General features: G+C 38.5%; 1 protein-coding gene across 2 annotated transcripts in view; it reads left to right on the forward strand.

The window, feature by feature from the left end:
- LOC123311970 (ATP-binding cassette subfamily C member 4-like) overlaps positions 1-23,720 on the forward strand; it is a 161,063-nt gene that overhangs the window by 85,444 nt on the left and 51,899 nt on the right. For both annotated transcript variants that reach the window (XM_044896114.1, XM_044896113.1), the window contains exons 10-14: positions 10,006-10,134; positions 10,186-10,388; positions 10,442-10,812; positions 19,908-20,138; positions 20,197-20,427. In XM_044896114.1, the coding sequence (XP_044752049.1) occupies positions 10,006-10,134; positions 10,186-10,388; positions 10,442-10,812; positions 19,908-20,138; positions 20,197-20,427 (1,165 nt within the window). The remainder of the gene's footprint in view (positions 1-10,005; positions 10,135-10,185; positions 10,389-10,441; positions 10,813-19,907; positions 20,139-20,196; positions 20,428-23,720) is intronic.

Below are 23,720 nucleotides of genomic sequence, written 5' to 3' on the forward strand. Positions count from 1 at the left end.
ACGGGACGTCGGTGGCAGGATGTTGAGGAATCGGGCTCCTGCTGCAAAAGAAGCTACAGCTCCAAAGCAAAAACAGCAACCAGCGAGTCCAATTCAATTGCGGACTCGAACCGCTGAAGGTGCTGCGCAGGATATTCAGCCAGTGCTCACCCAAGCGGGGTTAGTTAGAAAGCGCATGAAGTGGACAACGTCCATGAATGAAACTATTGTGCGCATATATAACTCCATCACGGGACTAGGGCAGAACACGAACAACTATAGGAAAAGGCTCCATGAGGAATTCTGCAACGCCTACCCAAATCTCAATGTCACTGAACAACGAGTGGCAGACCAGTACCGCGTAATTCTGAGAAATGAACTAATACCAACGGCCCGAATCGACGCAATTAAACGAGAACTTCAGCATCCGCTAGCAATAGAGAATAACACCAACACCTCAGATGAAATTCACATGCCTGGGCAACAACACCCAGAAGACATTGATACTGAAAGTCCATCTTGCAAAGCAAATGAGCCTGAACACCAGGACGATAGGGATGAGCTCCACCGACAAGTTGACTCTGAGATGAGGAGATACTTTGCCGAACTGGAAGGAACAGATCCTCTTCATCGAATAGCACCTCCCCGACTCAATACATCCAAGAAACTGTCACTCATAATCGACATCTTGAATAAGGACGTTTTACCTGAGTACCTACAGAATGGAAGTTCATTGGAATATCTTCATCTAGTTTTTTACTGTGCAGCGCTAACGACGGCTAAAACCATAGGGGCAAAAATTCGCCGAACGAACAACGATGGTCCAAAATTACACAAATTACATGCGCCACCATGGCAGAAACGTCTTCAACACAAAATAGAGAGACTAAGAAGAGACATTGGACGACTGACGGAGTACTTGAACGGGAATCGCGGAAGAAAGGTTGTGAAAGCTGCCAAAGAAATCATGGATAGAAACAGAACACACACAGAACGAGAGACGAAGAATGCTACAGCTCACCACTGCCTCGACACTCTGAAGCAAAAGTTAAGTCTGTATGCAGAACGCCTGAGGAGATATAAAAACAGTTATAGCCGGAAAAGAGACAATAATTCATTCGAAAAGTCGGAAGAAACTTTCTACCGGTCACTCACATCGTCTGATGTAGAAAATGGAAAGTTACCACCAAAGGAGGCCATAGAACAATTCTGGACCGAACAATTATCAACGAAACCTCAGTTCAATGGAGATACCGGATGGATTGAAGATGAAAAATCTGAAGCTACAAAATATGAGCCGATGCAGCATGACAAGATCACAATTGAGGAAGTAAAATCAGCTATCAGAGGACTACACAACTGGAAAGCACCTGGGCCTGATGGATTACAGAACTTCTGGATCAAGAAACTTTGGATCATGCATGACAAATTGACCTCCGCAATAAATGATGTCATTGAAAATCCTGAAAGAATGCCAATATTCCTTACACATGGCACAACGTACCTGTTACCTAAAGACCAAAGGAATACAGAAGACCCATCCAAATACCGACCAATCACATGTCTTCCAACGATGTACAAATTGATCACATCGTGCATTTCAAATCGAATTCACAACCATTGCGAAAGGAATAACATCATCGCCATGCAACAGAAAGGATGCACCAAAGACAGCCGAGGGTGCAAGGAACAGCTAATAATTGATTCAGTTATCTGCAATCAAGCGTTTTCCAAGCGGAGGAATCTTTACGCTGCGTACATAGACTACAAAAAAGCATTCGATTCTATACCTCACGAATGGCTCTTGACGATCTTGAAGATTTACAAGGTGGATCCCAATATTGTTAAGTTCCTGAAAAACGCCATGTCAACCTGGCGTACTAGTCTTCAAATGAAAGCAGCAGATTGCTCCATTACAACAGGACCTATTCCAATAAGACGCGGAATTTTCCAAGGAGACTCGCTGAGCCCTCTGTGGTTCTGCATGGCCCTGAATCCCTTGTCTCATAGATTGAATTCTACGGACTACGGATTTTCTATCAAGAGCGGTAGTAGAACTATGATGAAACTGAATCATCTACTTTACATGGACGATTTGAAACTCTTCGCATCTATGGTGGAAGGATTTTCGGAAGACATCAAAATGAAGTTTGGATTAGAAAAATGTCGACTGCTGAACATAGAGAGAGGGAAAATAGAAGATGGTACGTTCAAACTCACGGAAGGTGCAGAAATTGAAGCATTGAAGGAAGGAGACACATACAAGTATCTAGGCATAAAACAGGCAAGAAAAATCAATCAGACCCAGATGAAGAAAGAATTAACGGAGGAGTTCACCCAAAGATTGAGAAGGATAATGAGAACTGGTCTTAACAGCAAGAATCTCATAAAAGCGATTAACACCTACGCTTGCTCGGCGCTGAGCTATTCATTCGGTATCATGTCTTGGACGACCACCGATTTAGCAGCCTTACAGAGAAAAATAAGAACGATGCTGACTAAACACAATAAACATCACCCCAAAAGCTCAATAGAACGGACAGAGCTGCCACGACATCTTGGGGATAGAGGAATTGTTGATTTGTCCAACCGTATGTCCCAGGAAATTGAAGGACTTCGAAAATATTTCCTGAGCAAGGCTGCTTCGTCAGAACTCCATTGAGTAGTTTGTGTTGCTGATAGTTCTACACCGTTAAAGCTACAACAGGATCACTTGGAAACCGTCGAACACTCTGCAGAAAGTAAAATGCAAAAACTGATTGGCAAACCTTTGCATGGAAGGCACCAGAACGAGGTTAACCATGATTACGTCGACATATCTGCGTCGAACTACTGGTTGACTTCCGGAAGGTTGTTTCCTGAGACAGAAGGCTTCATGCTTGCCATCCAGGATCAGGTGATCCCAACGAGAAACTACATGAAATATATCGCCAAGGATGCCTCAGTGGCGGACGATAGCTGTCGTTATGGCTGTGCGACACATGAAACTATCCAGCACATCACCGGGGGATGTCAGAAGTTCGCGGGCACGGAGTACAAAAATAGACATGATGCTGTTGCCAAGATTCTTCACCAAGAATTGGCACTAAAACACCAACTTCTAAGTTCGAAAAAGGTTTCTTATTACACTTACCATCCGGATGCTGTGTTGGAAAATGAACATCACAAGCTCTACTGGGATCGCACGGTTCTGACAGACCGGAAAATAACTCACAATAGACCAGACCTCATATTGCTCAATAAGGATGAGGACAGAGCACTATTCATCGATGTGGCGATTCCAAATAATAACAATCTTCTAGATAGGCACACTGAAAAAATTTCAAAATACAGAGATCTCGAGGAACAAACCAGAAGACAGTGGAAGCTGAAAGATATCAAGACCATCCCTATTGTAATTTCATCTACAGTCCTGATACCGAAGAAACTACTAGAGAACTTGAGGAAACTTCAGCTGGACGAAAATATCTATAGAGTCATGCAGAAGGCGGTACTGCTGGGAACGGCGAGAACTGTACGCAAGTACATGGGAAATTCAGAGGAACACCTTCTGCTCCGACAGGAAGTGCGGGTGGAGCAGGAATCCAACCCACAGCAGGGAGCCGAGGAGCGACCCGAACCCGACCACCACCACGAGCCCGAAAACCTGGAAAGGGCTCCAACAGAGCTTAATTCTTTTGATATCTGAGATATCTGGGATAAGTGAATTTTCCTCTGGAGAGGAGTGTGAAAGCCACAAGGCTAAAGTCATAATAATAATAATAATAAAATACAGAGATCTCGAGGAACAAACCAGAAGACAGTGGAAGCTGAAAGATATCAAGACCATCCCTATTGTAATTTCATCTACAGGCCTGATACCGAAGAAACTACTGGAGAACTTGAGGAAACTTTAGTTGGACGAAAATATCTATAGAGTTATGCAGAAGGCGGTACTGCTCGGAACGGCGAGAACTGTACGCAAGTACATGGGGAATGCAGAGGAGCACCGTCTGCGCCGACAGGAAGTACGGGTGGAGCAGGAATCCAACCTACAGCAGGGAGGCGAGGAGCGACCCGGACCCGACCACCACCACGAGCCCGAAAACCTGGAAAGGGCTCCAACAGAGCTTAATCCTTTTGATATCTGAGATATCTGGGATAAGTGAATTTTCCTCTGGAGAGGAGTGTGAAAGCCGCAAGGCTAAAGTCATAACTTTGGATTTGTTCAACCGTATGTCCCAGGAAATTGAAGGACTTCGAAAATATTTCTTGAGCAAGGCAGCTTCGTCAGAACTCCATCGAGTAGTTTGTGTTGCTGATAGTTCTACACCATTAAAGCTACAACAGGATCACTTGAAAACCGTCGAACACTCTGCAGAAAGTAAAATGCAGAAACTGATTGGCAAACCTTTGCATGGGAGGCACCAGAACGAGGTCAACCATTACGTCGACATATCTGCGTCGAACTACTGGTTGACTTCCGGAAGGTTGTTTCCTGAGACAGGGGGCTTCATGCTCGCCATCCAGGATCAGGTGATTCCAACAAGAAATTACATGAAGTACATCGCCAAGGATGCCTCAGTGGCGGACGATAGCTGTCGTTATGGCTGTGCGACACATGAAACTATCCAGCACATCACCGGGGGATGTCAGAAGTTCGCGGGCACGGAGTACAAAAATAGACATGATGCTGTTGCCAAGATTCTTCACCAAGAATTGGCACTAAAACACCAACTTCTAACTTCGAAAAAGGTTCCTTATTACAATTACCATCCGAATGCTGTGCTGGAAAACGAACATCACAAGCTCTACTGGGATCGCACGGTTCTCACAGACCGAAAAATAACCCACAATAGACCAGACCTCATATTGCTCGATAAGGATGAGGACAGAGCACTATTCATCGACGTGGCAATTCCAAATAATACCAATCTTCTAGATAGGCACACTGAAAAAATTTCAAAATACAGAGATCTCGAGGAACAAACCAGAAGACAGTGGAAGCTGAAAGATATCAAGACCATCCCTATTGTCATTTCATCTACAGGCCTGATACCGAAGAAACTACTAGAGAACTTGAGGAAACTTCAGTTGGACGAAAATATCTATAGAGTCATGCAGAAGGCGGTACTGCTCGGAACGGCGAGAACTGTACGCAAGTACATGGGGAATGCAGAGGAACACCGTCTGCTCCGACAGGAAGTGCGGGTGGAGCAGGAATCCAACCTACAGCTGGGAGGCGAGGAGCGACCCGGACTCGACCACCACCACGAGCCCGAAAACCTGGAAAGGGCTCCAACAGAGCTTAATCCTTTTGATATCTGAGATATCTGGGATAAGTGAATTTTCCTCTGGAGAGGAGTGTGAAAGCCGCAAGGCTAAAGTCATAATAATATCTGGGATAAGTGTGAAAGCCGCAAGTCTCAAGCCATAAGAAAATGAGCAGAAAATTAACAAACCTCACTAAGAAAAATGAAATCGTAAAAAAATAATAATTAATAACCAACATCAAATAAAATTGATGAGCATATAACGAAAACCCTCACAATGAAGATAACTAAAAAACAAACTGCAATGAGGTCTATCGTTTTTGTGCTCACCAGTTGGCGCCTCTGTAGAGTGTGTTCCTGAACATAGACAAACTTCTTCTTCTTTCTTTTAATATGCCAGATTTGTTAGTCTACGATGACGGGGGCTTGTCATTTCACACATCAAAATATCGTCGTTAAAACCCGAAAAATGTGTAACTCCCAATTTAATCAAAAAAGAGATTTTGATGCGTACTCTTAGCGGTTTTCAACATCTACATGCTCAGAAATTTGTGTAGTTCCATCGAACAGTTAAATATTTTTCCCGCGCAAAATAGACTAATGTGTATCTCCGTGCTTGAAATTGTTTAAAAGAAATATGTGTATCTCCCTTACACTAGCACGGCGTCAGTGCGTAACCACATCACATCAGCGGATAACATAAAAAGTAGTGGAAAAATAGTGCTGCTTTGCTGTGAAAACAAAGGTAAATTGATTGTTTGATAGAACGCAGCTTAAGTTAGTAGTGGGAATCATTACTGTTTTTCCAAAATACGCAAATGGAGGCAGACAGGATGCATTCTGCCATTGAACGACGGTTGAGAAACCGTGATATAAACGTTCCTGCTGATTATATCCAGTACTGCAAAACAGCTTTATTCTAAGCCTCGACCCTATATTGTACAGTTTCCCACTTACGGGGTTTTCAAAGATTTTTCCACTATTGAATATTATAATTCTAGACGACCCGGACGTAGAACAACTAAAGTACAGACCGGATGGAATTGTTGAGTACAAACTAAGACATGGTGGAGATTGGAAGGAAATGGTGGTCCGAAGAAATAAAGTTCAACAAGCTTATAATTTTGCTGAACTTCTTAGTCTGTACATGGAGTGTTGTTTCTTTGGTTGAAACAACACTTGCTTGAAGTTTTTAGGGCAACTGAACGACCAGACTCAGAACGTTCAAGGGATTGTCTTAACTCCACAGTTGCCCAAGAGGTATATTGATCAAACTAAAGATGAATGATGATTTTATTATTACAGTCTAAGCTTATATACTAAATTGAATAATGACGATAGAAATAACATTGCCATATTTGGTATTACTGCACTGACGGAGTCCCCGGTTGCATCAATTGTTTCTAGCCAGTCAGCAGATTTCGGTAGATCGACGGCTCGCTCGGCGTGACCCAGTTTTGTGAATAATTCAGATGGAATTTTCCATATTATTGAACTTGATTATTTTTTAGAATAATGTTCGAATTTCGAACATTACTCCCAAGGCCGAAGTGCTGCAGGCTATGATGTTGGAGCTCCAGTGTTGGCAATCTGTTACTTCTATTGTCCTATTCCTAACTCGTGTGACACTCGATCGAGTGCTTTATTGGGCATGGTCATGAATGGGTGCTGACGTCCGGAGTTGGTCTCTCGTCTTATCGTTTCTTCTTTCTTCTTGCTCGACCGGGAGTATGCAGATTTTGGTTATAGGTCTTCTGATCTCTTTCCCATCTTTGCATCGTATCGTAGCCACTCTCACAAATTCGTCGTTTTCTGGGTGACACTGCGTCACTCTTCCCAAGGGCCAATGGTTGGGATTAATGTTGTCCTGTTTGACTAGTACGATATCTCCTATTTTCATGTTTTCTTTTTTATCTGTCCATTTGCTCAGGTCTTGGCCAATAGTCATTTGTTCTCCCAATTTTTCTTCCATGTTGGTTGGAGGTTTCATGAAATCTCTGCTTTGAAGAATTTTTTTTTTGTTTGTTGATTTTCCGGAAGGCTAGTTCACGGGCTCGTAGTTGGCGCTGGAAGGCTTCTTCGCGGATGCGGGTGTTGGCTCTGGAGTCCTACTGCTGGCGCTGGATTTGGCTCTGGAAGGCTTCCCCACAGGCGTTGATGATTTAATTGAGATTAGGGTCGTAAATCCTTAGCTCTTATTTTTTCCAGTGGACTCGGTGTGTTCCCTGGCTTTTTTGAATTTTTGATCCGGAAGGCTTGTTCACGGGCTCGGATTTGGCGCTGGATGGTTTCTTCACGGATGCTGTTTTTGGCTCTGGAGGGCTTCTGCTGGCGCTGGATTTGGCTCTGGAAGGCTTCCCCACAGGCGTTGATGATTTAATTGAGATTAGGGTCGTAAATCCTTAGCTCTTATTTTTTCCAGTGGACTCGGTGTGTTCCCTGGCTTTTTTTGAATTTTTGATCCGGAAGGCTTGTTCACGGGCTCGGATTTGGCGCTGGATGGCTTCTTCACGGATGCTGTTGTTGGCTCTGGAGGGCTTCTGCTGGCGCTGGATTTGGCTCTGGAAGGCTTCCCCACAGGCGTTGATGATTTGATTGAGATAAGGGTTGTAAATCCTTAGCTCTTATTTTTTCCAGTGGACTCGGTGTGTTCCCTGGCTTTTTGAATTTTTGATCCGGAAGGCTTGTTCACGGGCTCGGATTTGGCGCTGGATGGCTTCTTCACGGATGCTGTTGTTGGCTCTGGAGGGCTTCTGCTGGCGCTGGATTTGGCTCTGGAAGGCTTCCCCACAGGCGTTGATGATTTAATTGAGATAAGGGTCGTAAATCCTTAGCTCTTATTTTTTCCAGTGGACTCGGTGTGTTCCCTGGCTTTTTTGAATTTTTGATCCGGAAGGCTTGTTCACGGGCTCGGATTTGGCGCTGGATGGCTTCTTCACGGATGCTGTTGTTGGCTCTGGAGGGCTTCTGCTGGCGCTGGATTTGGCTCTGGAAGGCTTCCCCACAGGCGTTGATGATTTGATTGAGATAAGGGTCGTAAATCCTTAGCTCTTATTTTTTCCAGTGGACTCGGTGTGTTCCCTGGCCTTTTGAATTTTTGATCCGGAAGGCTTGTTCACGGGCTCGGATTTGGCGCTGGATGGCTTCTTCACGGATGGGTTGTTGGCTCTGGAGGGCTTCTGCTGGCGCTGGATTTGGCTCTGGAAGACTTCCCCACAGGCGTTGATGATTTGATCGAGATTAGGGTCGTAAATCCTTTCTCTCGATCCGGCTCGAAGGACCAAAAAATGTTGTTTCTTTGGTTGAAACAACACTTGCTTGAAGTTTTTAGGGCAACTGAACGACCAGACTCAGAACGTTCAAGGGATTGTCTTAACTCCACAGTTGCCCAAGAGGTATATTGATCAAACTAAAGATGAATGATGATTTTATTATTACAGTCTAAGCTTATATACTAAATTGAATAATGACGATAGAAATAACATTGCCATATTTGGTATTACTGCACTGACGGAGTCCCCGGTTGCATCAATTGTTTCTAGCCAGTCAGCAGATTTCGGTAGATCGACGGCTCGCTCGGCGTGACCCAGTTTTGTGAATAATTCAGATGGAATTTTCCATATTATTGAACTTGATTATTTTTTAGAATAATGTTCGAATTTCGAACATGGAGAGAAGAAAAATAAAGAAAGAGAAATTTGAGCACCTTCAACAGTTAATAGCTTGGAACTCGACTACCATGATTTTTATAACAACATCGCTTACCAATAGAACTATTTACTATATACCCATCGTAATTATGTATATTTCTTTTTTTTAATGAAAATATTCAATTTTGTTCAACTTATTTTATTGTTTTTTAATAAAGCAAATTGTTTAATTCCAACTTTTTGTTCAATTGAACCTCAAAATATTCCAAACTTGTGTAAATGTTGCTTTTCATCATTATTTTTAGTTTCTGCAATTAATGTAGTGATAATTAGAGTTCTGAAAAATAAAGGGAGTACGGGTAATGAAAAAAAGTTTTTTGCCTCTCCTGCAAAATCAGCTAGAATGGAGTTACATATTTTTCGGGTTTTAACCACCAAATTATGGGAAATTTTGAGTACAGAAATATTTGGTTACTAATCAATATCTTGTTCGTCATTTTTGGATTTTTGATTTGCACATGTGTGTAAGTCCCTTTCTGACAACCATTTGACTTCACTTCTTTCATAGCATAAAACACGTAACATCAATATAAGTATAATAGATAGATGGAGACCATAAACTTAATATTAATCATATAAGTGAGTCTATGATGTGGACCTCATAAGCTACACTAGCACATCTAGCGATGAATTCATACACGGTAGCTCCCATTACCGAAAAATTCGCACAACCATCCTGAAAAGAAATCTCCATAATTCCCTACGACCAAACGATGTTATCACTCATTACGATCCTTGTCCAAATCGAAATGATCGCGCTTCTTAACCTTCTATAACTTCTTCTCGATGTAGCCATCTTTCCTAAATAAGTTTTTCTTTAACCTGTCGTATATCTTCAAAAACAAATGCAGCAGATATGTTCATATTAATTTATTCCATGCCAGTCTAAAACCCTCTTCAAATGGAACATTATTTTGGATTTATTCAAAAATGTTAAAATTCGTTATCGTCGGTTATCCTCGAAAGTTAGACATATGCCATGGCGGACTTTTTTATAAAACTGTTGGAGCACCACAAAATTGTACCTGATAATAAATAAACATTACTAATGTTGTTATTTTCAGGGTAAAGTTGAGAAATTTATTCGACCAATAGAGCTCTCCACAAATGAGTTGAAACTTTTGCGGCAGACAAGTTCTACAGAGGTTCCACCAAATGAATCATCTCCATCGAAATCAACAATTTCTCTGAAGGTATCTATTTCTACTATGTTGAAAAAATATTTTGAACAACATCTTTTTTAGTCATTCGGTTTAGGTGATCAGGAAGAACTAGGCGAAGAACCCAAGGAAACACAAGAACTTATTGAACGAGGTTCAATGTCATTTTCAGTATATAAAGATTATTATAGGGCGGGTGCGAGTACTTTCTTTCTATTGATTGAAATTCTTCTTCTCATACTGGCTCAAACAGCTTGCAATGGTGGGGATTTATGGGTCACATTCTGGTAAGTTATTCACTTCAAACGAATTGAGGTATTGTCACTTATTTTTGTTACAGGACGAATAATGTTGGTAAAGTAGAGACATATTCGAAGTTATCTACTGGAACTTCAATGAATACAGAACCGTCCATTATTTCAAACTCAACAGACTACTTCAAAACAACAATGGAGCCTCAAGTAAACACAACTTTTGAATCATTTTCAACCACAGAAACGTCTTTGGTCAATATTGTACCCAGTGATGCTTCGAACAATGTATTTTATATACAGGTTTATACATTATTTATTGTGATAGCGATCGTACTTACAACATTGAGATCTCTTCTTTTCTACAAAATCTGTATGAATGCTTCAATCAATCTGCATAACTTGATTTTCACCAACGTCCTTCAAGCTACTATGAGATTTTTTGACACCAATCCCTCAGGTGAGAATTGATATCCATTTAATCTTCACAATGCTGCATGTGAGTATTTCTAGAAAGAATGTTAAAATCAAAATGAGATATCTACTACGAATGTGGTATTTTTAATAGGCTTGCATTAACTTGAGCTTTGTCGATCACCCTAAGGCTGGCCATTCACGGTGGAGCCATCGAGCCAGAATCCGTGGAATCGGCTCGCTCCGATGCATATTCCACCGTGTATGGGGAAATTTTGGTCGGGCCTAAGCCATCTAAAGGTCCTGTTGGATTTTACAATCGAGCCAATATCCATCCGGCTGAGTCATTCCGGTGTAGTTTGCCCGATTCTTACGGGATATTTCGCATAATGAGAGGGAAATATTCATTTAATTTTTCTGGTCATAATGTCGTAATATCGTCATTGGAAGTATGTTATACCTATTTTTATATTGAATTAATAATAATAATAAGGTGAGGCATAAATGCAATCTTTATAATAGATCCGCCCGGCCTCGCACGAGAGCAATGCTGATGCAAATGTACTTCATCTCTCAATTAACGTGCACTTCCGGCATTAACTGTAATACGACCAATGTTGTAACGACGACGTCTTCCAGACATGACTTTTTAATTTCCGTACAAAATACACTCAGTTCTTGTTTGAACTCCCACCTAAAAACTATACGGATGATTATGAACAATTTGTCGTATGCTTTCGCCCTGAAAAGCACGTTTTTATTGAGTAATAATTATCAATTTTTTTCGATGTAGACCTGATAAACGTATGCTAACGCTACTAATCCTAAAGTTCATATGTGCCATACGCCTTATTTATAGGCATGAGCCGTCGACCCCCTCCCTATTTCTTGCCGAAAAATGTAACTTTCCAACCTGGAATATATCGCTATGTATTCGTTGAAGGAAGATGCTACAAAGAGAATTTTTCATCAGGAATAAATGCGGAAGATGAGGGTCATATTCATTTGTATATTAATTTATTTCAGGACACTCAGAAGACCTCTTCAAATGGAGGATATTTTCGAATCAAATTCAAAATGTTGAGTTTGATTATTGTGGGTTATTCTTGAGTTAGATATATGGCATATCTATCTCTTTGAGCTCTACATAATAGTAGTTGGTCATTCTCTTATAGTTTTCTCAGCGTTGTCGATAAAAGCCCGACTGGAACGGACCCATTTCAACATTTTCAATAATTATTGTCATATCCCAACCAAAATCATTAACAAATTATACATATGAACCTTCCTCTCGAATAACACTATAAATTGAAAAAGAAAAAACACATCAAAACCCGTTGCGTAGTTCCGAAGATCTATGGTAGCATATATACGTACAGACAGCGGGAAGCGACTTTGTTTTATAATATCTAGTGGCTAGTGACTAGTGAGTGGCTAGTGACTAGTGATATATAATTATTAGTTCATTCCATCGATTATTCTATTCACTATGCTCCAAAATACCCATTGACCTAAAGAGTTTGCTTTTGTTGTAGCAATGATAAGAATACTTTTTTGGGAGTTTTCGCTTAAAAAATAATAAATGAACAGTTGTATTATTTTTTGTATAATACCCAAAACATTTACAGAACCGTAGTAACTATCACTACACCTGATGAAGGATTTTGGAATGGTCTTCCTAAATTTGAATATTGAGAACTAGGGGATGGAGAGCTGTCATTTTCATTCCACTTGAAAGTGTTTGAACTTTTAAAATAAAGGGATTTGAATCTATACCTTTAAAAGTTCAAATTGGCGCTAATCAAAATCAAAATGACATTAGTCAAAATAAAATTGACAATATCAATTTCAAACTACCATTCATCAATTTCAAATGGGCATTTATCAATTTCAAATTGATATTAAACATAATAAAATATCAATTGTAAAAATCGAACAACGTTCGAATGGAACTGAATCAGTTGATCACACAGATCAACACAGCTCTTTTTGGTTCAAAAATTATGAGTTTTTCTGATGGCAAGATCTCGAAAAGTATTACTAAGTATTTATTCGGAATCTCTCAAATCTTTGCATACTCTGCGAAATGAGATAGTTAATAGGTATCCAAAGAACAGCGAACAGTAATAAACGTCTGAAATCGTCTCTTTTTATTATAACTTATTAAGACCACACGATCTTCCGTCTCTGTTTTGTAAATGAAACGAAATGGTAGAATCCAGAATTTCCAGAATTTAGAGAATATCGTTCAAAATAATATTGGCAAGGCAACGGTTGTTAATTGTGCAAAATTCATCGCTCATATCCAAAGATTCATTTTTTCTGCATTCGATATGCAAGATATAAATTTTTTGAAAAATTTCGTTATTTTCGAATATGTAGTTTGAATTAATTATGACGTTATTTACTTTGTATATCATTCAATAATTTTTTTTCGTTAATACCATTTTATTCCACTGAAGAATTAAAATTCAGAATTGCCAAATTGATTTTGTTTATTGTCAATTTGTAATTGATTAATGCCAATTTGATTCTGGTTGATGCCAGTTTGAAATTGATTTTGTCAATTTGATTTTGACTAATGTCATTTTGATTTTGATTAGCGCCAATTTGAACTTGAAAAGGTATAGAAGAAGTGAATATTGGTTCATTTATTACAGCTGTAAGAATAATGTCGGTCTCGTGACTTCACTAGGTCAATATTATTGTAGCAATGAAGGGAGGTACTCAAATCTGAAACCACGCTATTCAGTTCGCTCAACATTATTTCTTTTTTACTTTGGATATTCCTTGAAAAAGACACAAACATAATTTTTCGAGAGGGATTCATTACAATCATTTTTCATGATAGGTGTCACCATATTTAGTCATATATGATATGATGCTTCATCCATACGGAGTAGGTTCTAACTTGAGGTGTTTAATCAACCGAAGATGCGTTAATTCTTTCTGCCACAGCTTTTTCGTTTTCTTCTTCTTCTTTTTCACATAAATACAAACTGTAGTGGCACCTAAGTTCACAAGTTCCTCATTCATATTATTGATCAAGATCAAATCACGGTGAAGATGCATATTTACACTGCACTTATACTAGTGAACTTATGAAGTAAACGGCTCGGGCTCGACGGAATCGATAGTTTAATCGTGTATGTCCCTCAATTTTGGACTTGGGCAAACTTGGCTCAATGCGTTCGGCTTTACCGTGAATGGCCAGCTTAACAAAATATGTGACGGAATTTTTACAGCAACTTCTCCATGAGTATGTTCACCTTCGATGAGGGTATATAATAAACACACTATATAAAATACACACAACCAAACTTACATGGAATCATTCAGTATTAATATGAAATATTCATTAATTCTTTTTCTTCTTACATGGACTGAAAGAGTACATCTGTTTACTAACACGAACAGGTGGATTAACAAATGACTTGATAATATTTACCCTCGCAGTTTCGATTTTACTGTTTCGTCTCCAAGTCGAAGTGAATTTATAATTTGTTTCTTTTCGCGCATTTAAAAAAGATGCCATCCAGAGGGAAAGAATTGTTGCTCTGGCATATCACAAAGGCAGACATAAAAGGTTACACAGGGGGTAATTTCAAAAATCTATTCAAGGCGTCTGGAATTAGGAACCCTAAAGAATAGACCGAGGAGAAGTCGTGGAAAAGTAACTACAGTAAGGAAGGATGGCTTTACAGCTCAAATATCAAGAAGCAATCCCACATCTTATCCAGTGCTTCAAAGTCAGCTTCGTGCTCGGTAGTTATTTAGCAGAAGACAGTTAAGGGTACCAGAACTTTCAAAGCAAAATAAAACTGACTATTTAAATTGGCGTTTAGAGCATGAAAATTGGACAATTGAAAATAGTCCCATTTTCGGATTAAACCAGAATTAGCGTACGATCCGATGACCGGCGAATTTCAAGAGGTAGAGGGACACAAGCTAGACTCCGTGCTGCAGAACCTATACCGAAAGATTGTTTGTAATATATATATATATATATTCTTTCGATATAGAGCATTACTATCTTTAACAGCAAACAATAATTATAGCATGTGTATGAGATACAGTTTTAGCAGAGGTTAGCGTAACGGGGTACCATACATATTGGTGTATGATTTATTTATTTATTTATTTATTAGAAATAAGGAATACAACGGACTATTTAAAGTCCACTACTGTATCCGCATGTACATAAATTGAGGTATAACATCATATATATAATGAATAAAAGAAAAACAACTCAATTGAACTCAATCCAAAAATGAAACATCAAGAAAGAGAGAGAAGAAAAAAAAATAGCATAGTACAAAAAAAAACATACCTATATATAATTGAAGAAAACAAGAAACGATACATTTATCGAACTATTATAATGGATAATGATTTTTTAAGGATTTCTTCAACTGTTTGGATTTATCGGAAAATAAATTGAAATGATCATTCACACCGTTACACAAATGAGTCATTCTCTGAAGTGGCGAATTCTGTGCGCATCTGGTATTTCGAAACTTGAGATGGAAAATATCTGGACGTCTCAGTCTCCTATCGGGTACATTAATATCAATTTGACGCAAAAGGTTACTATCATGAAGCTCGAAGTTAAGGAGTTTGACGAAGAATAAGATGTCATTAACCTTCCTGCGATTCTCAAGACTGATCATGCTGAAAAATTTGAGCCTGATATTATAATTTTCAGTATTTCCAGGAACAAGGCGAAAAGTACATTTAAAGCTTAGAAATCTGAGAAACCTCTTCTGAACATTTTCAATGCGATCAATGTATGTCAAATACTGAGGACACCATACAGTTGAAGCGAAGTTTAAGAAAGAAGAAAAATGAAGAAGTAGTAAAGAGTTTTTAGAGTAGTCAAATCACTAAATGGGCGACATTGACGAATCAAGTACCCAAGTAGTCTATTAGAGGAATTGACTACTGCCTCCACCTGAGCGTCAAAAATCAGTTTAGAGTCGAAAATTACTCCAAGATCTCTAACTTGGCTTACTCTACACAGTTCTTCACCACCAAGACAGTACGGGTATTTTATAGGGCATTTATTTCTTGTGAATGTAATAACCTGACATTTAGAAATATTTAGGACCAGATGATTTTCAAGACAAAAACGTATCAGGTTATTGAGCTCACGCTGGAGCTGAACACAGTCCTCAAGGCTCCTCACCCTCATAAACAACTTAAGGTCGTCAGCAAAAAGTAAAAATTTGCAACTCTCGAAGCATTTTGATATATTCCTTATGTAAATCAAAAAAAGAAGTGGCCCAAGATGAGAACCTTGAGGAACCCCAGAATTGGTTTCGAAAACTCCAGAGGAATAACCATTATCTGATACAAACTGTCGTCTCTTCGTCAGATAGGATTTGAACCATCGCAACAAGACACTACACACACTGACACCAGCAAGAGCCGACACGAGCCGTTCAATACTAATCTTATCAAATGCCTTTCTGAAGTCAGTATATATGGCATCGACCTGAACGCGAAGGTCCAAGGAATCATGGAGAAACTCAGCGAAATCAACAAGATTGGTCTCAACCGATCTCCCCTTCAGAAATCCATGCTGTTCCTAGATTATTTGGTCACCTACTAAATATGAAAGTGAAGTATAAATAAGCTGCTCTAACACTTTTTCAAAAATACACAATTTTCTTATCGGTCTATAATTCATTACGTTAGTTCTGTCCCCACTTTTAAATATGGGAACAATACATGCTTCCTTCCATCTGTCAGGAAACACACCACTTCGTAAAGACTGATTAAAAATTGAAGTTAGTGGATACTTTAACGAAGAAGAACAAAAATAGACAAAGTATGAGCGAATGCCATCGGGTCCAGCTCCCTTATTTTTATTTAGTTTTTTCAGAGCCTGTTCAACCTCATCTATGTTAAATTGCTGTAACTCCAAATAGAAAATATGTCGATAAGACTCTGATATTTAGGCTCAACATTCGCAGCCTCCAAACAATCGTCAGCATCGCTAGGGATCCAAGACACCGAAGAACAATTGAAGTCGCCAGCAATTAGAAGTGAGCAACCTTCGAACTTTTTCTGCAAAGATTCAAGTTTCGAAGTAAAATATAAGGCAGATTCTTTATTACCTGGTGGAAGGTAAGCACAACATAATAAGATGTTTTTATTTCCAAGAGAGATCTGAGCCCACACATCTTCAACATCACTCTGAAAACCCCGAACAGGTGAGGGCTGAAGAAAGTTTTTTACTGCGATGAATACACCTCCACCCTCAAGCTTTTCAATAGAAGTTGAACCTCTGTCGCGCCGAAAAATTGAATATTCATTCAGATCAACACTTTCCGAATCTAATATACCAGAATGAAGCCAGGATTCAGTTATAAAAATGATATCGTGACTATTAGCATGTACATTAAGTTTGAAATCCTTGAGTTTAGTTCGAAGACCACGGACATTTTGGTAATAAATGTTCAAATCCATAATAGTTAAATGGAATTAAAAAAAAAAAGAACTTAAACGAGTCTAAAGCCTGGACAAATCAAAGTCGTGATGAACGTGGATTATCCTTGATATAACAATGACATTGATATTACCATTCTGAACCCATACATATTTATAGGACCTCTCTTTCGCAGCAGAACGTACTTCTTTGAACAATATTTTATTTTCCATGGTCAGGTGTTCATTTATATAAATCTTATCAGCGATATCCAGCGATATACAAGAGCGTAGGGAAAAACCTCAGTAAAAAACCCTTTCTCCCCGTGAGTGTAGTGGATTGTAATTGTTCACGAAATAAGCTGAAATATTCCATATTGAAGGGCATCTCGCACTGCAAAAATTGATTCTTCCTCCAAAAAAGGGAAAATCCAGAAAGTCTTCTCCAAGATACCAGAAACTTTTATCTGAAATACAGAGAAAACAAAAGCAGAAAAGGGTAAAATAATAAAATTAGTTTCAATATGTCAGATTGACCTAAAACTGACAACCCAATTCAAAAAAGATTCGGAAACTGCATGCATAACTCTAAAACCATCCTGAAATTTATAAATCGGACAATGATTAACCAGATGATTTATGATTTCTTCTGGTTCCCCGCATTCAAAACTATGGCTTTCAACTGAATACCACCTGAAAAGCATACTATTGCAATGCCCATGACCTGTTCTTATACGATTCAGAAAACACCATATTTTCTAAACTAATTCTTTGTTGAAAATAGTGCACCTATTCCATTCAGACTGCCAAAGGTCTTTGTCCCTTATATTCGAATCAAGAGTTGGACCATAAAGGTTTACGCGACTTCAGTCTTGGAATGGTATTTTCGGTAATATAGAATAGAATTGGAAACGAGTCGGGATAGGATTGGAAATTTTCCAGGAATTCATAACCGCAGTCTGTCTACGAATATGAGGCGGTAAAATGTTTGAAAGAACTGGTAACCATTGAATAGATGAAGATCTAATAGTTCCAGTTATGGTTCTCATGGAAAGATTCAGTTGTGCATCAATTTTCTGCACATGAGCACTATTAATCCAAACGGGGCAACAATATTCAGCAGCCGAAAAAACCAAAGCTAGGGCTGCCGTTCGAAGAGTGGCTGCATCAGCACCCCATGAAGTACTAGCTAGTTTATGGAGGATATTATTCCTAGTTTTTAACTTAAGAAGCAATTTTCCAATTGGGCTTTGAAATTTAGCGAGGAATCCAGCTCAACTCCTTCCAATTAAATTTTATTCATGAAAGTTACCTGGTGAGTCCATATCAGTTTGGTTGTGTGTAGTTATTCCATTAGCTATCGATTTAGGCGTCAAGCCATCCTCAGGCTAGCTAAAAGTAGAGAATTTTCTGTATAATTCGATTCTTTCAACAAAGTTCTTCGTTTATTTTCTTTTATCTAGATTTTGAAAGCGGCATGCCACCGTCTCTGTAGTATAAATGTATATAAAATACTGCGTGAGCAATTTGATGGTAGTTCCTTTAAATATCGTGAAATGAATCCACAACCGTATATTCATTGTAATATAATACTATTATTTTTCGCCAGTGCACATGGGTTGGAATTTCTAGAAGAATGTCGGAAACAGGATACGGAAATGTGTTAAACGGCAGTCGGTGTGTCAGCGTCAAATAGAAGGCTGGAGGTTTGAATGAACTGACGGTATATTTATCATCTCAGAAATGTTTACGCTACCATTGAAATCCAAGTGGTCGTTCAATATATTGGTTTTCCCTGTATTTGAAAATTTGGTATTGTTCAAGTAGCGCCAATTTTTTTTTAATTATTCCCCTTAGATAGTATTACTAACTTAAGCTGCATTCACCATCAATTCGAAGGTCGAAGTGCACTTCGGCACGGAATTTACCATTCGCATTAAACTTCGGACAAAAAACTCAAATGAATTGCATCATCCATAGCCAGCACGAAATTCCTTGCCGAAGTGATAGTGTGCAGCTTACAAGAAATTTTGCCAATTTCTAATTCCGCGCTAGTCTTGAATGCCATTATGAATAGTAACAGAGAACGCCATCTGCTAAGTTTCCGTGCCGAAATGCACTTCGGTCAGCGAATTGATTGTGAATGCAGCTTTATTCAGTGTTGTCCTGTGGTCCATCAAATGGTTTCCTAGTGCTGAGTTGGTCAGTTTTTTTATGTTCGGTGAGTCCTTTCCTCAAGGTTCGCGTTGTCATGCCAATATGAAAACAGGGGCAATCTGAGCATGTATTGATATTGATCTTTTTCGATTTTTGACTTTTTATTACTTAAAAAGTTATCCTAAGTCTTGGGTCGCCTGTTTACTATGCTGTAGTTGTATTTGTCCTTTTTTTTTCTGACTCTCCCTCTCTCTCTGCCAGATCTCTAAGCTCTCCTGAAATATATTGCTTTTATTGTTTACCATTTCAATTCAGCACATTGCAGCGTTTTCTCAATCTGTTAAATGTGGAAACTATCTGTGATGTGCAGAGGATGTCACAAAAGATTATTTTATTAAAGATTATTACTCCTTGCACCCGGCTTAGAACGCTATTAACTAATATCAATAATATGCAAGCACAAACTATTTTCAATTTAGTTACTTCAAATTTCACTCTTAAATATCCTCTTCTTCTAAATGAATCAACTAACTTGACTCTCTCTGTTCAATTTAGGAAGAATTTTGAACCGATTTTCCAAAGATATGGGTTCAATTGATGAGCTATTACCTTACGCTACTCTTATGGCAGCTCAAGTGTTTTTAGTAGCAGCAGGTATTCTCAGTATGACTTTCATAAAGTCTTGGTGGATGATATTCCCAACAATCATTCTTGGAGCAATTCTTAACTGGTTTAGAAAAGTTTTTATGAAAGCTGCTCAAGATGTGAAGAGACTTGAAGGAATAAGTTAGTATGCATTAAGTCAGAAATTTTTCCAGATGTTTTATTTTTTTTTCATTTTTAGCGAAGGCACCTGTATTCTCATATGTTGCGGCCTCCTTAGATGGTTTACCGACAATAAGGTCTGCGAATGCTGAAGATATGGTAAGAAGAGAATTTGATGCAATTCAGGATCAGCATACTTCGACATGGTACTTATTCATTGCCGCATTTGAAGCGTTTGGGTTTTATTTAGATATGGTATCTATTCTGTTTCTGGTCATAGCTACAGTGCAGTTCCTCCTCAATGATGAGGGTAAGATATTTCATTCAATTTTCAGTAGTTTGAAAATTAAACAAAAAGTGGATGCTCAAAACACCATTGAATTACTAGTTCAGTGTTCACATACTTCAAAGCAATTGCCAATTAATTTTTTAGCTTCATTTCTGATTCTCACGAATGTCTAATGTCCTAAGCCATGCAGAACCTTCTAAGCCCAATCTAAGCCGGAGCGAACGTGCAGCCCTAACTAACTTGAGAAGAAATCGCGACATAATTATTCTTCCAGCTGATAAGGGAAATGCCACGGTGGTAATGGATCGGGCAGAATACGAATCAAAAATGATGCAGATATTATCGGAACCTTGCTATAAAATTATACAAAGGGACCCTACAACATACTTAGAAATCACAACAAGGTCAAAAATCAGGAACTCGAACATGTCCGAGGAACAGAGAAGACAACTAGAGAAAAATCTTCTAGATATCCAAAAATGTACGGTCTATCCAAGATCCATAAGAATGACCGACCACTTCGGCCCATTGTGAGGTCTTGGAATTTTATTTTTATTCGGGATCGCTCACCAGCATGCAGACAATGCCACAGTATCATCTCTTTTATTCATATTGCCCAGTTTTTCAATTTCGTTCGCTTCTCTCACAAGACGTTTATTGAACGATTCTATATTAGCAAGTTGTCTGGCCTTTTGAAAATCGATTGAATGGCCTGTGCTCTTTATATGTTGGACAAGAGATGAAGTTGTAAATTCCCTTTTCCAATACTATATTTGTGTTCCTCTATTCTTGTAGATATTCGTCTGTTGGTCTGACCTATGTATGACTTGGGATAGTCTGAGCACGGAATAGCGTATACTCCCTGATTTTCCAATGGAATTTTGTCCTTTGGATTCCCCAATATCGACTTGATGATCTGGTGCGGACGGAAAACGGGTGTCATGCCATTGCGTCGCAATATTCTTCCGATTTTATCAGTTGTGTATTTGATATATGCCAATATAACCCTGGGACTCGATGAATCGTCCTCTGATTTCTGAGATTCGGTGTTATTTTTCAACGCCCTTTCAAACTGATGTCGAGTGAAACCGTTCTGTTGAAAAATATCTCTGAGTATTTTGATTTCCTCCTCCCTGTTATATCGTCTGTTAATAAAGTTGACCTTGTAATTAACGTTTTCAATATGCCATTTAGTTGTGAGGGGTGGTGATGTGAACGTGCATGCAAATATCGGTTTGTGTGAGTTGGCTTGCGATATACTGTGTGTCCGATTTTATTGTCCGTAGTTTTGTACAATAAAATATCTAGAAATGGTAATTTTCCATTATCTTCTATTTCAACAGTGAATTTGATCAGTGATTGAAGAAATCATTCAGTTCTTGATGTCTATGCTGCCAAATGACAAAAATGTCGTCCACATATCGTCGCCATACTTTTGGTTTCAATCGAAAAGTTGATATGGCCTTTTTCTCTAATTTAGTCATAAAAAAGTTCGCTAAAGGCGGGGAAACTGGGTTCCCCATTTGGAGCTCCATCTGTCTGTCTTTACTTCACATTGTCATAAGTGAAATAGGTGTTCTTCAGAACATGTTCAGTTAGATCGACAATGATGGACTCAAAACTATGATCGGTGGAAACTATGTCCAGACACTCCTCCAGAGACAACATAAAAAAAACGACACCACATCAAAACTTACTTACATATTCAATGGATTGTCATATTTGATGAAATACCTACTCATTTTGGGCAAAAACTGTACCAAAACGATTATTTATTGTGGCACCTGATTGATTGTCCGTATTTATTCGTGAGACTTCTTTAGTAACCTATGTCTACGATCCGTGGTCGTCTCCCGCTCCGACAATAAATTCCTTCTCATTCCTGGCTCGAACCTGTTTACTTTTCGACGTCATGTGTTCCTGAGTGGTCCCTCCAACCTATCCAGCTATGGAAACATGTGACTAATCAGGTTTATGATCCTTGCAAGTATTATGGTTATCCATATTATTTCTATATATAAATGGATATTTCGGATGAAGGTAGAACATGGATGTCGATTAGTATTTCGAATAAGGCCCGGTACTTTCACCTTCGAATAAATTTTATTCACTGTCAATAAATATCCGTCAAATAATTTCCTATCTGAAGGATATCTTATTTCGGTGCTTTCAGATGAAATTATTTGACGAATAACAATTCTATGAAAAAACGGTATACTATACTATATTCACTATTATTTTAGCAGGCGGTTGGCCTTGGAATAATTTTCTCAAGTTTTTGTAACTAGAACGGAGTAAGGTTGGCACTCATGAAATGTCGTTAATGTCATAACGCCGTTGCCACAACTTTTATCAAATCATATTACGAAAATGCCAAAAGTGATTGGAAAAAGAGACAGGGTTTCAGGAAGTGCTATTTCGAATTCAGGTCCGCTCATTCAAATAGTTATACCCTGATATTCTAAAATCCACAATACGTCAGACGGTATCGAACATATTCAATGTAAGAGAATTCATATAATGTTTCATCTGAATCTAAACGACTTATATTCTAGATTAATGTTTCCACAATCAGAAAGATTGTTAATGAAGAGGATGACAAGGAATTTCCTTCTATTGGCAGACCCAAAAAGTGGTGGCATTTGAGAATTTTATGTTGAGTGTATTGATGCGAAACGTTAATACAGGATTTTCGATGAATGTCATCGTAGAATAAGTTTCCGAAAATTGATTTTTCTATTTTTCATTTGACTTGTCCTATCCTATACATTGTAAATGTCTTAAGGTACCAATAAATACCTAATTATTATTATTATATCAATGTATTAAGATGAACAGTCACAAATACGAGCCAGTTGTCCTGTTAATTGTTTATTCATGTGAAATTTTTGTTCAAAGCTGAAGTTCATCTTGACTTTTGTTGATGATTTTTGTTGAAGAATTTAACATTCTTGTAATTATCTCTAAATTCCCTCGCGAGATACCCATTCCCAACCACTGCATCATATGCATTTCATCTTCGGTTTAATATTTTTGAAATCTACAACTGATATAACGTATTCAAACTTTAACCAAAGAAGATGACGAACATTAACTCTCCTCAAGCTAGTGCATATTATGATAGTATACTGATCTCTTGTATTTTCCATGCAAATAACTGGATTTGGTAAGCCTTCAATCAGTTTGTATAAAATTCAATTATGTTCGTCACATATTTTCCGAGGAGATTCGATATTGTGATAAAATACGTAATAACAGAAACTTTCTCGTAGAACTGGCAACATAGCGTTGATTTAAAACCCAAAAATGTTTTG

Source organism: Coccinella septempunctata, chromosome 4 (assembly GCF_907165205.1).
Source record: "Coccinella septempunctata chromosome 4, icCocSept1.1, whole genome shotgun sequence".
Lineage (NCBI taxonomy): Eukaryota > Metazoa > Arthropoda > Insecta > Coleoptera > Coccinellidae > Coccinella > Coccinella septempunctata.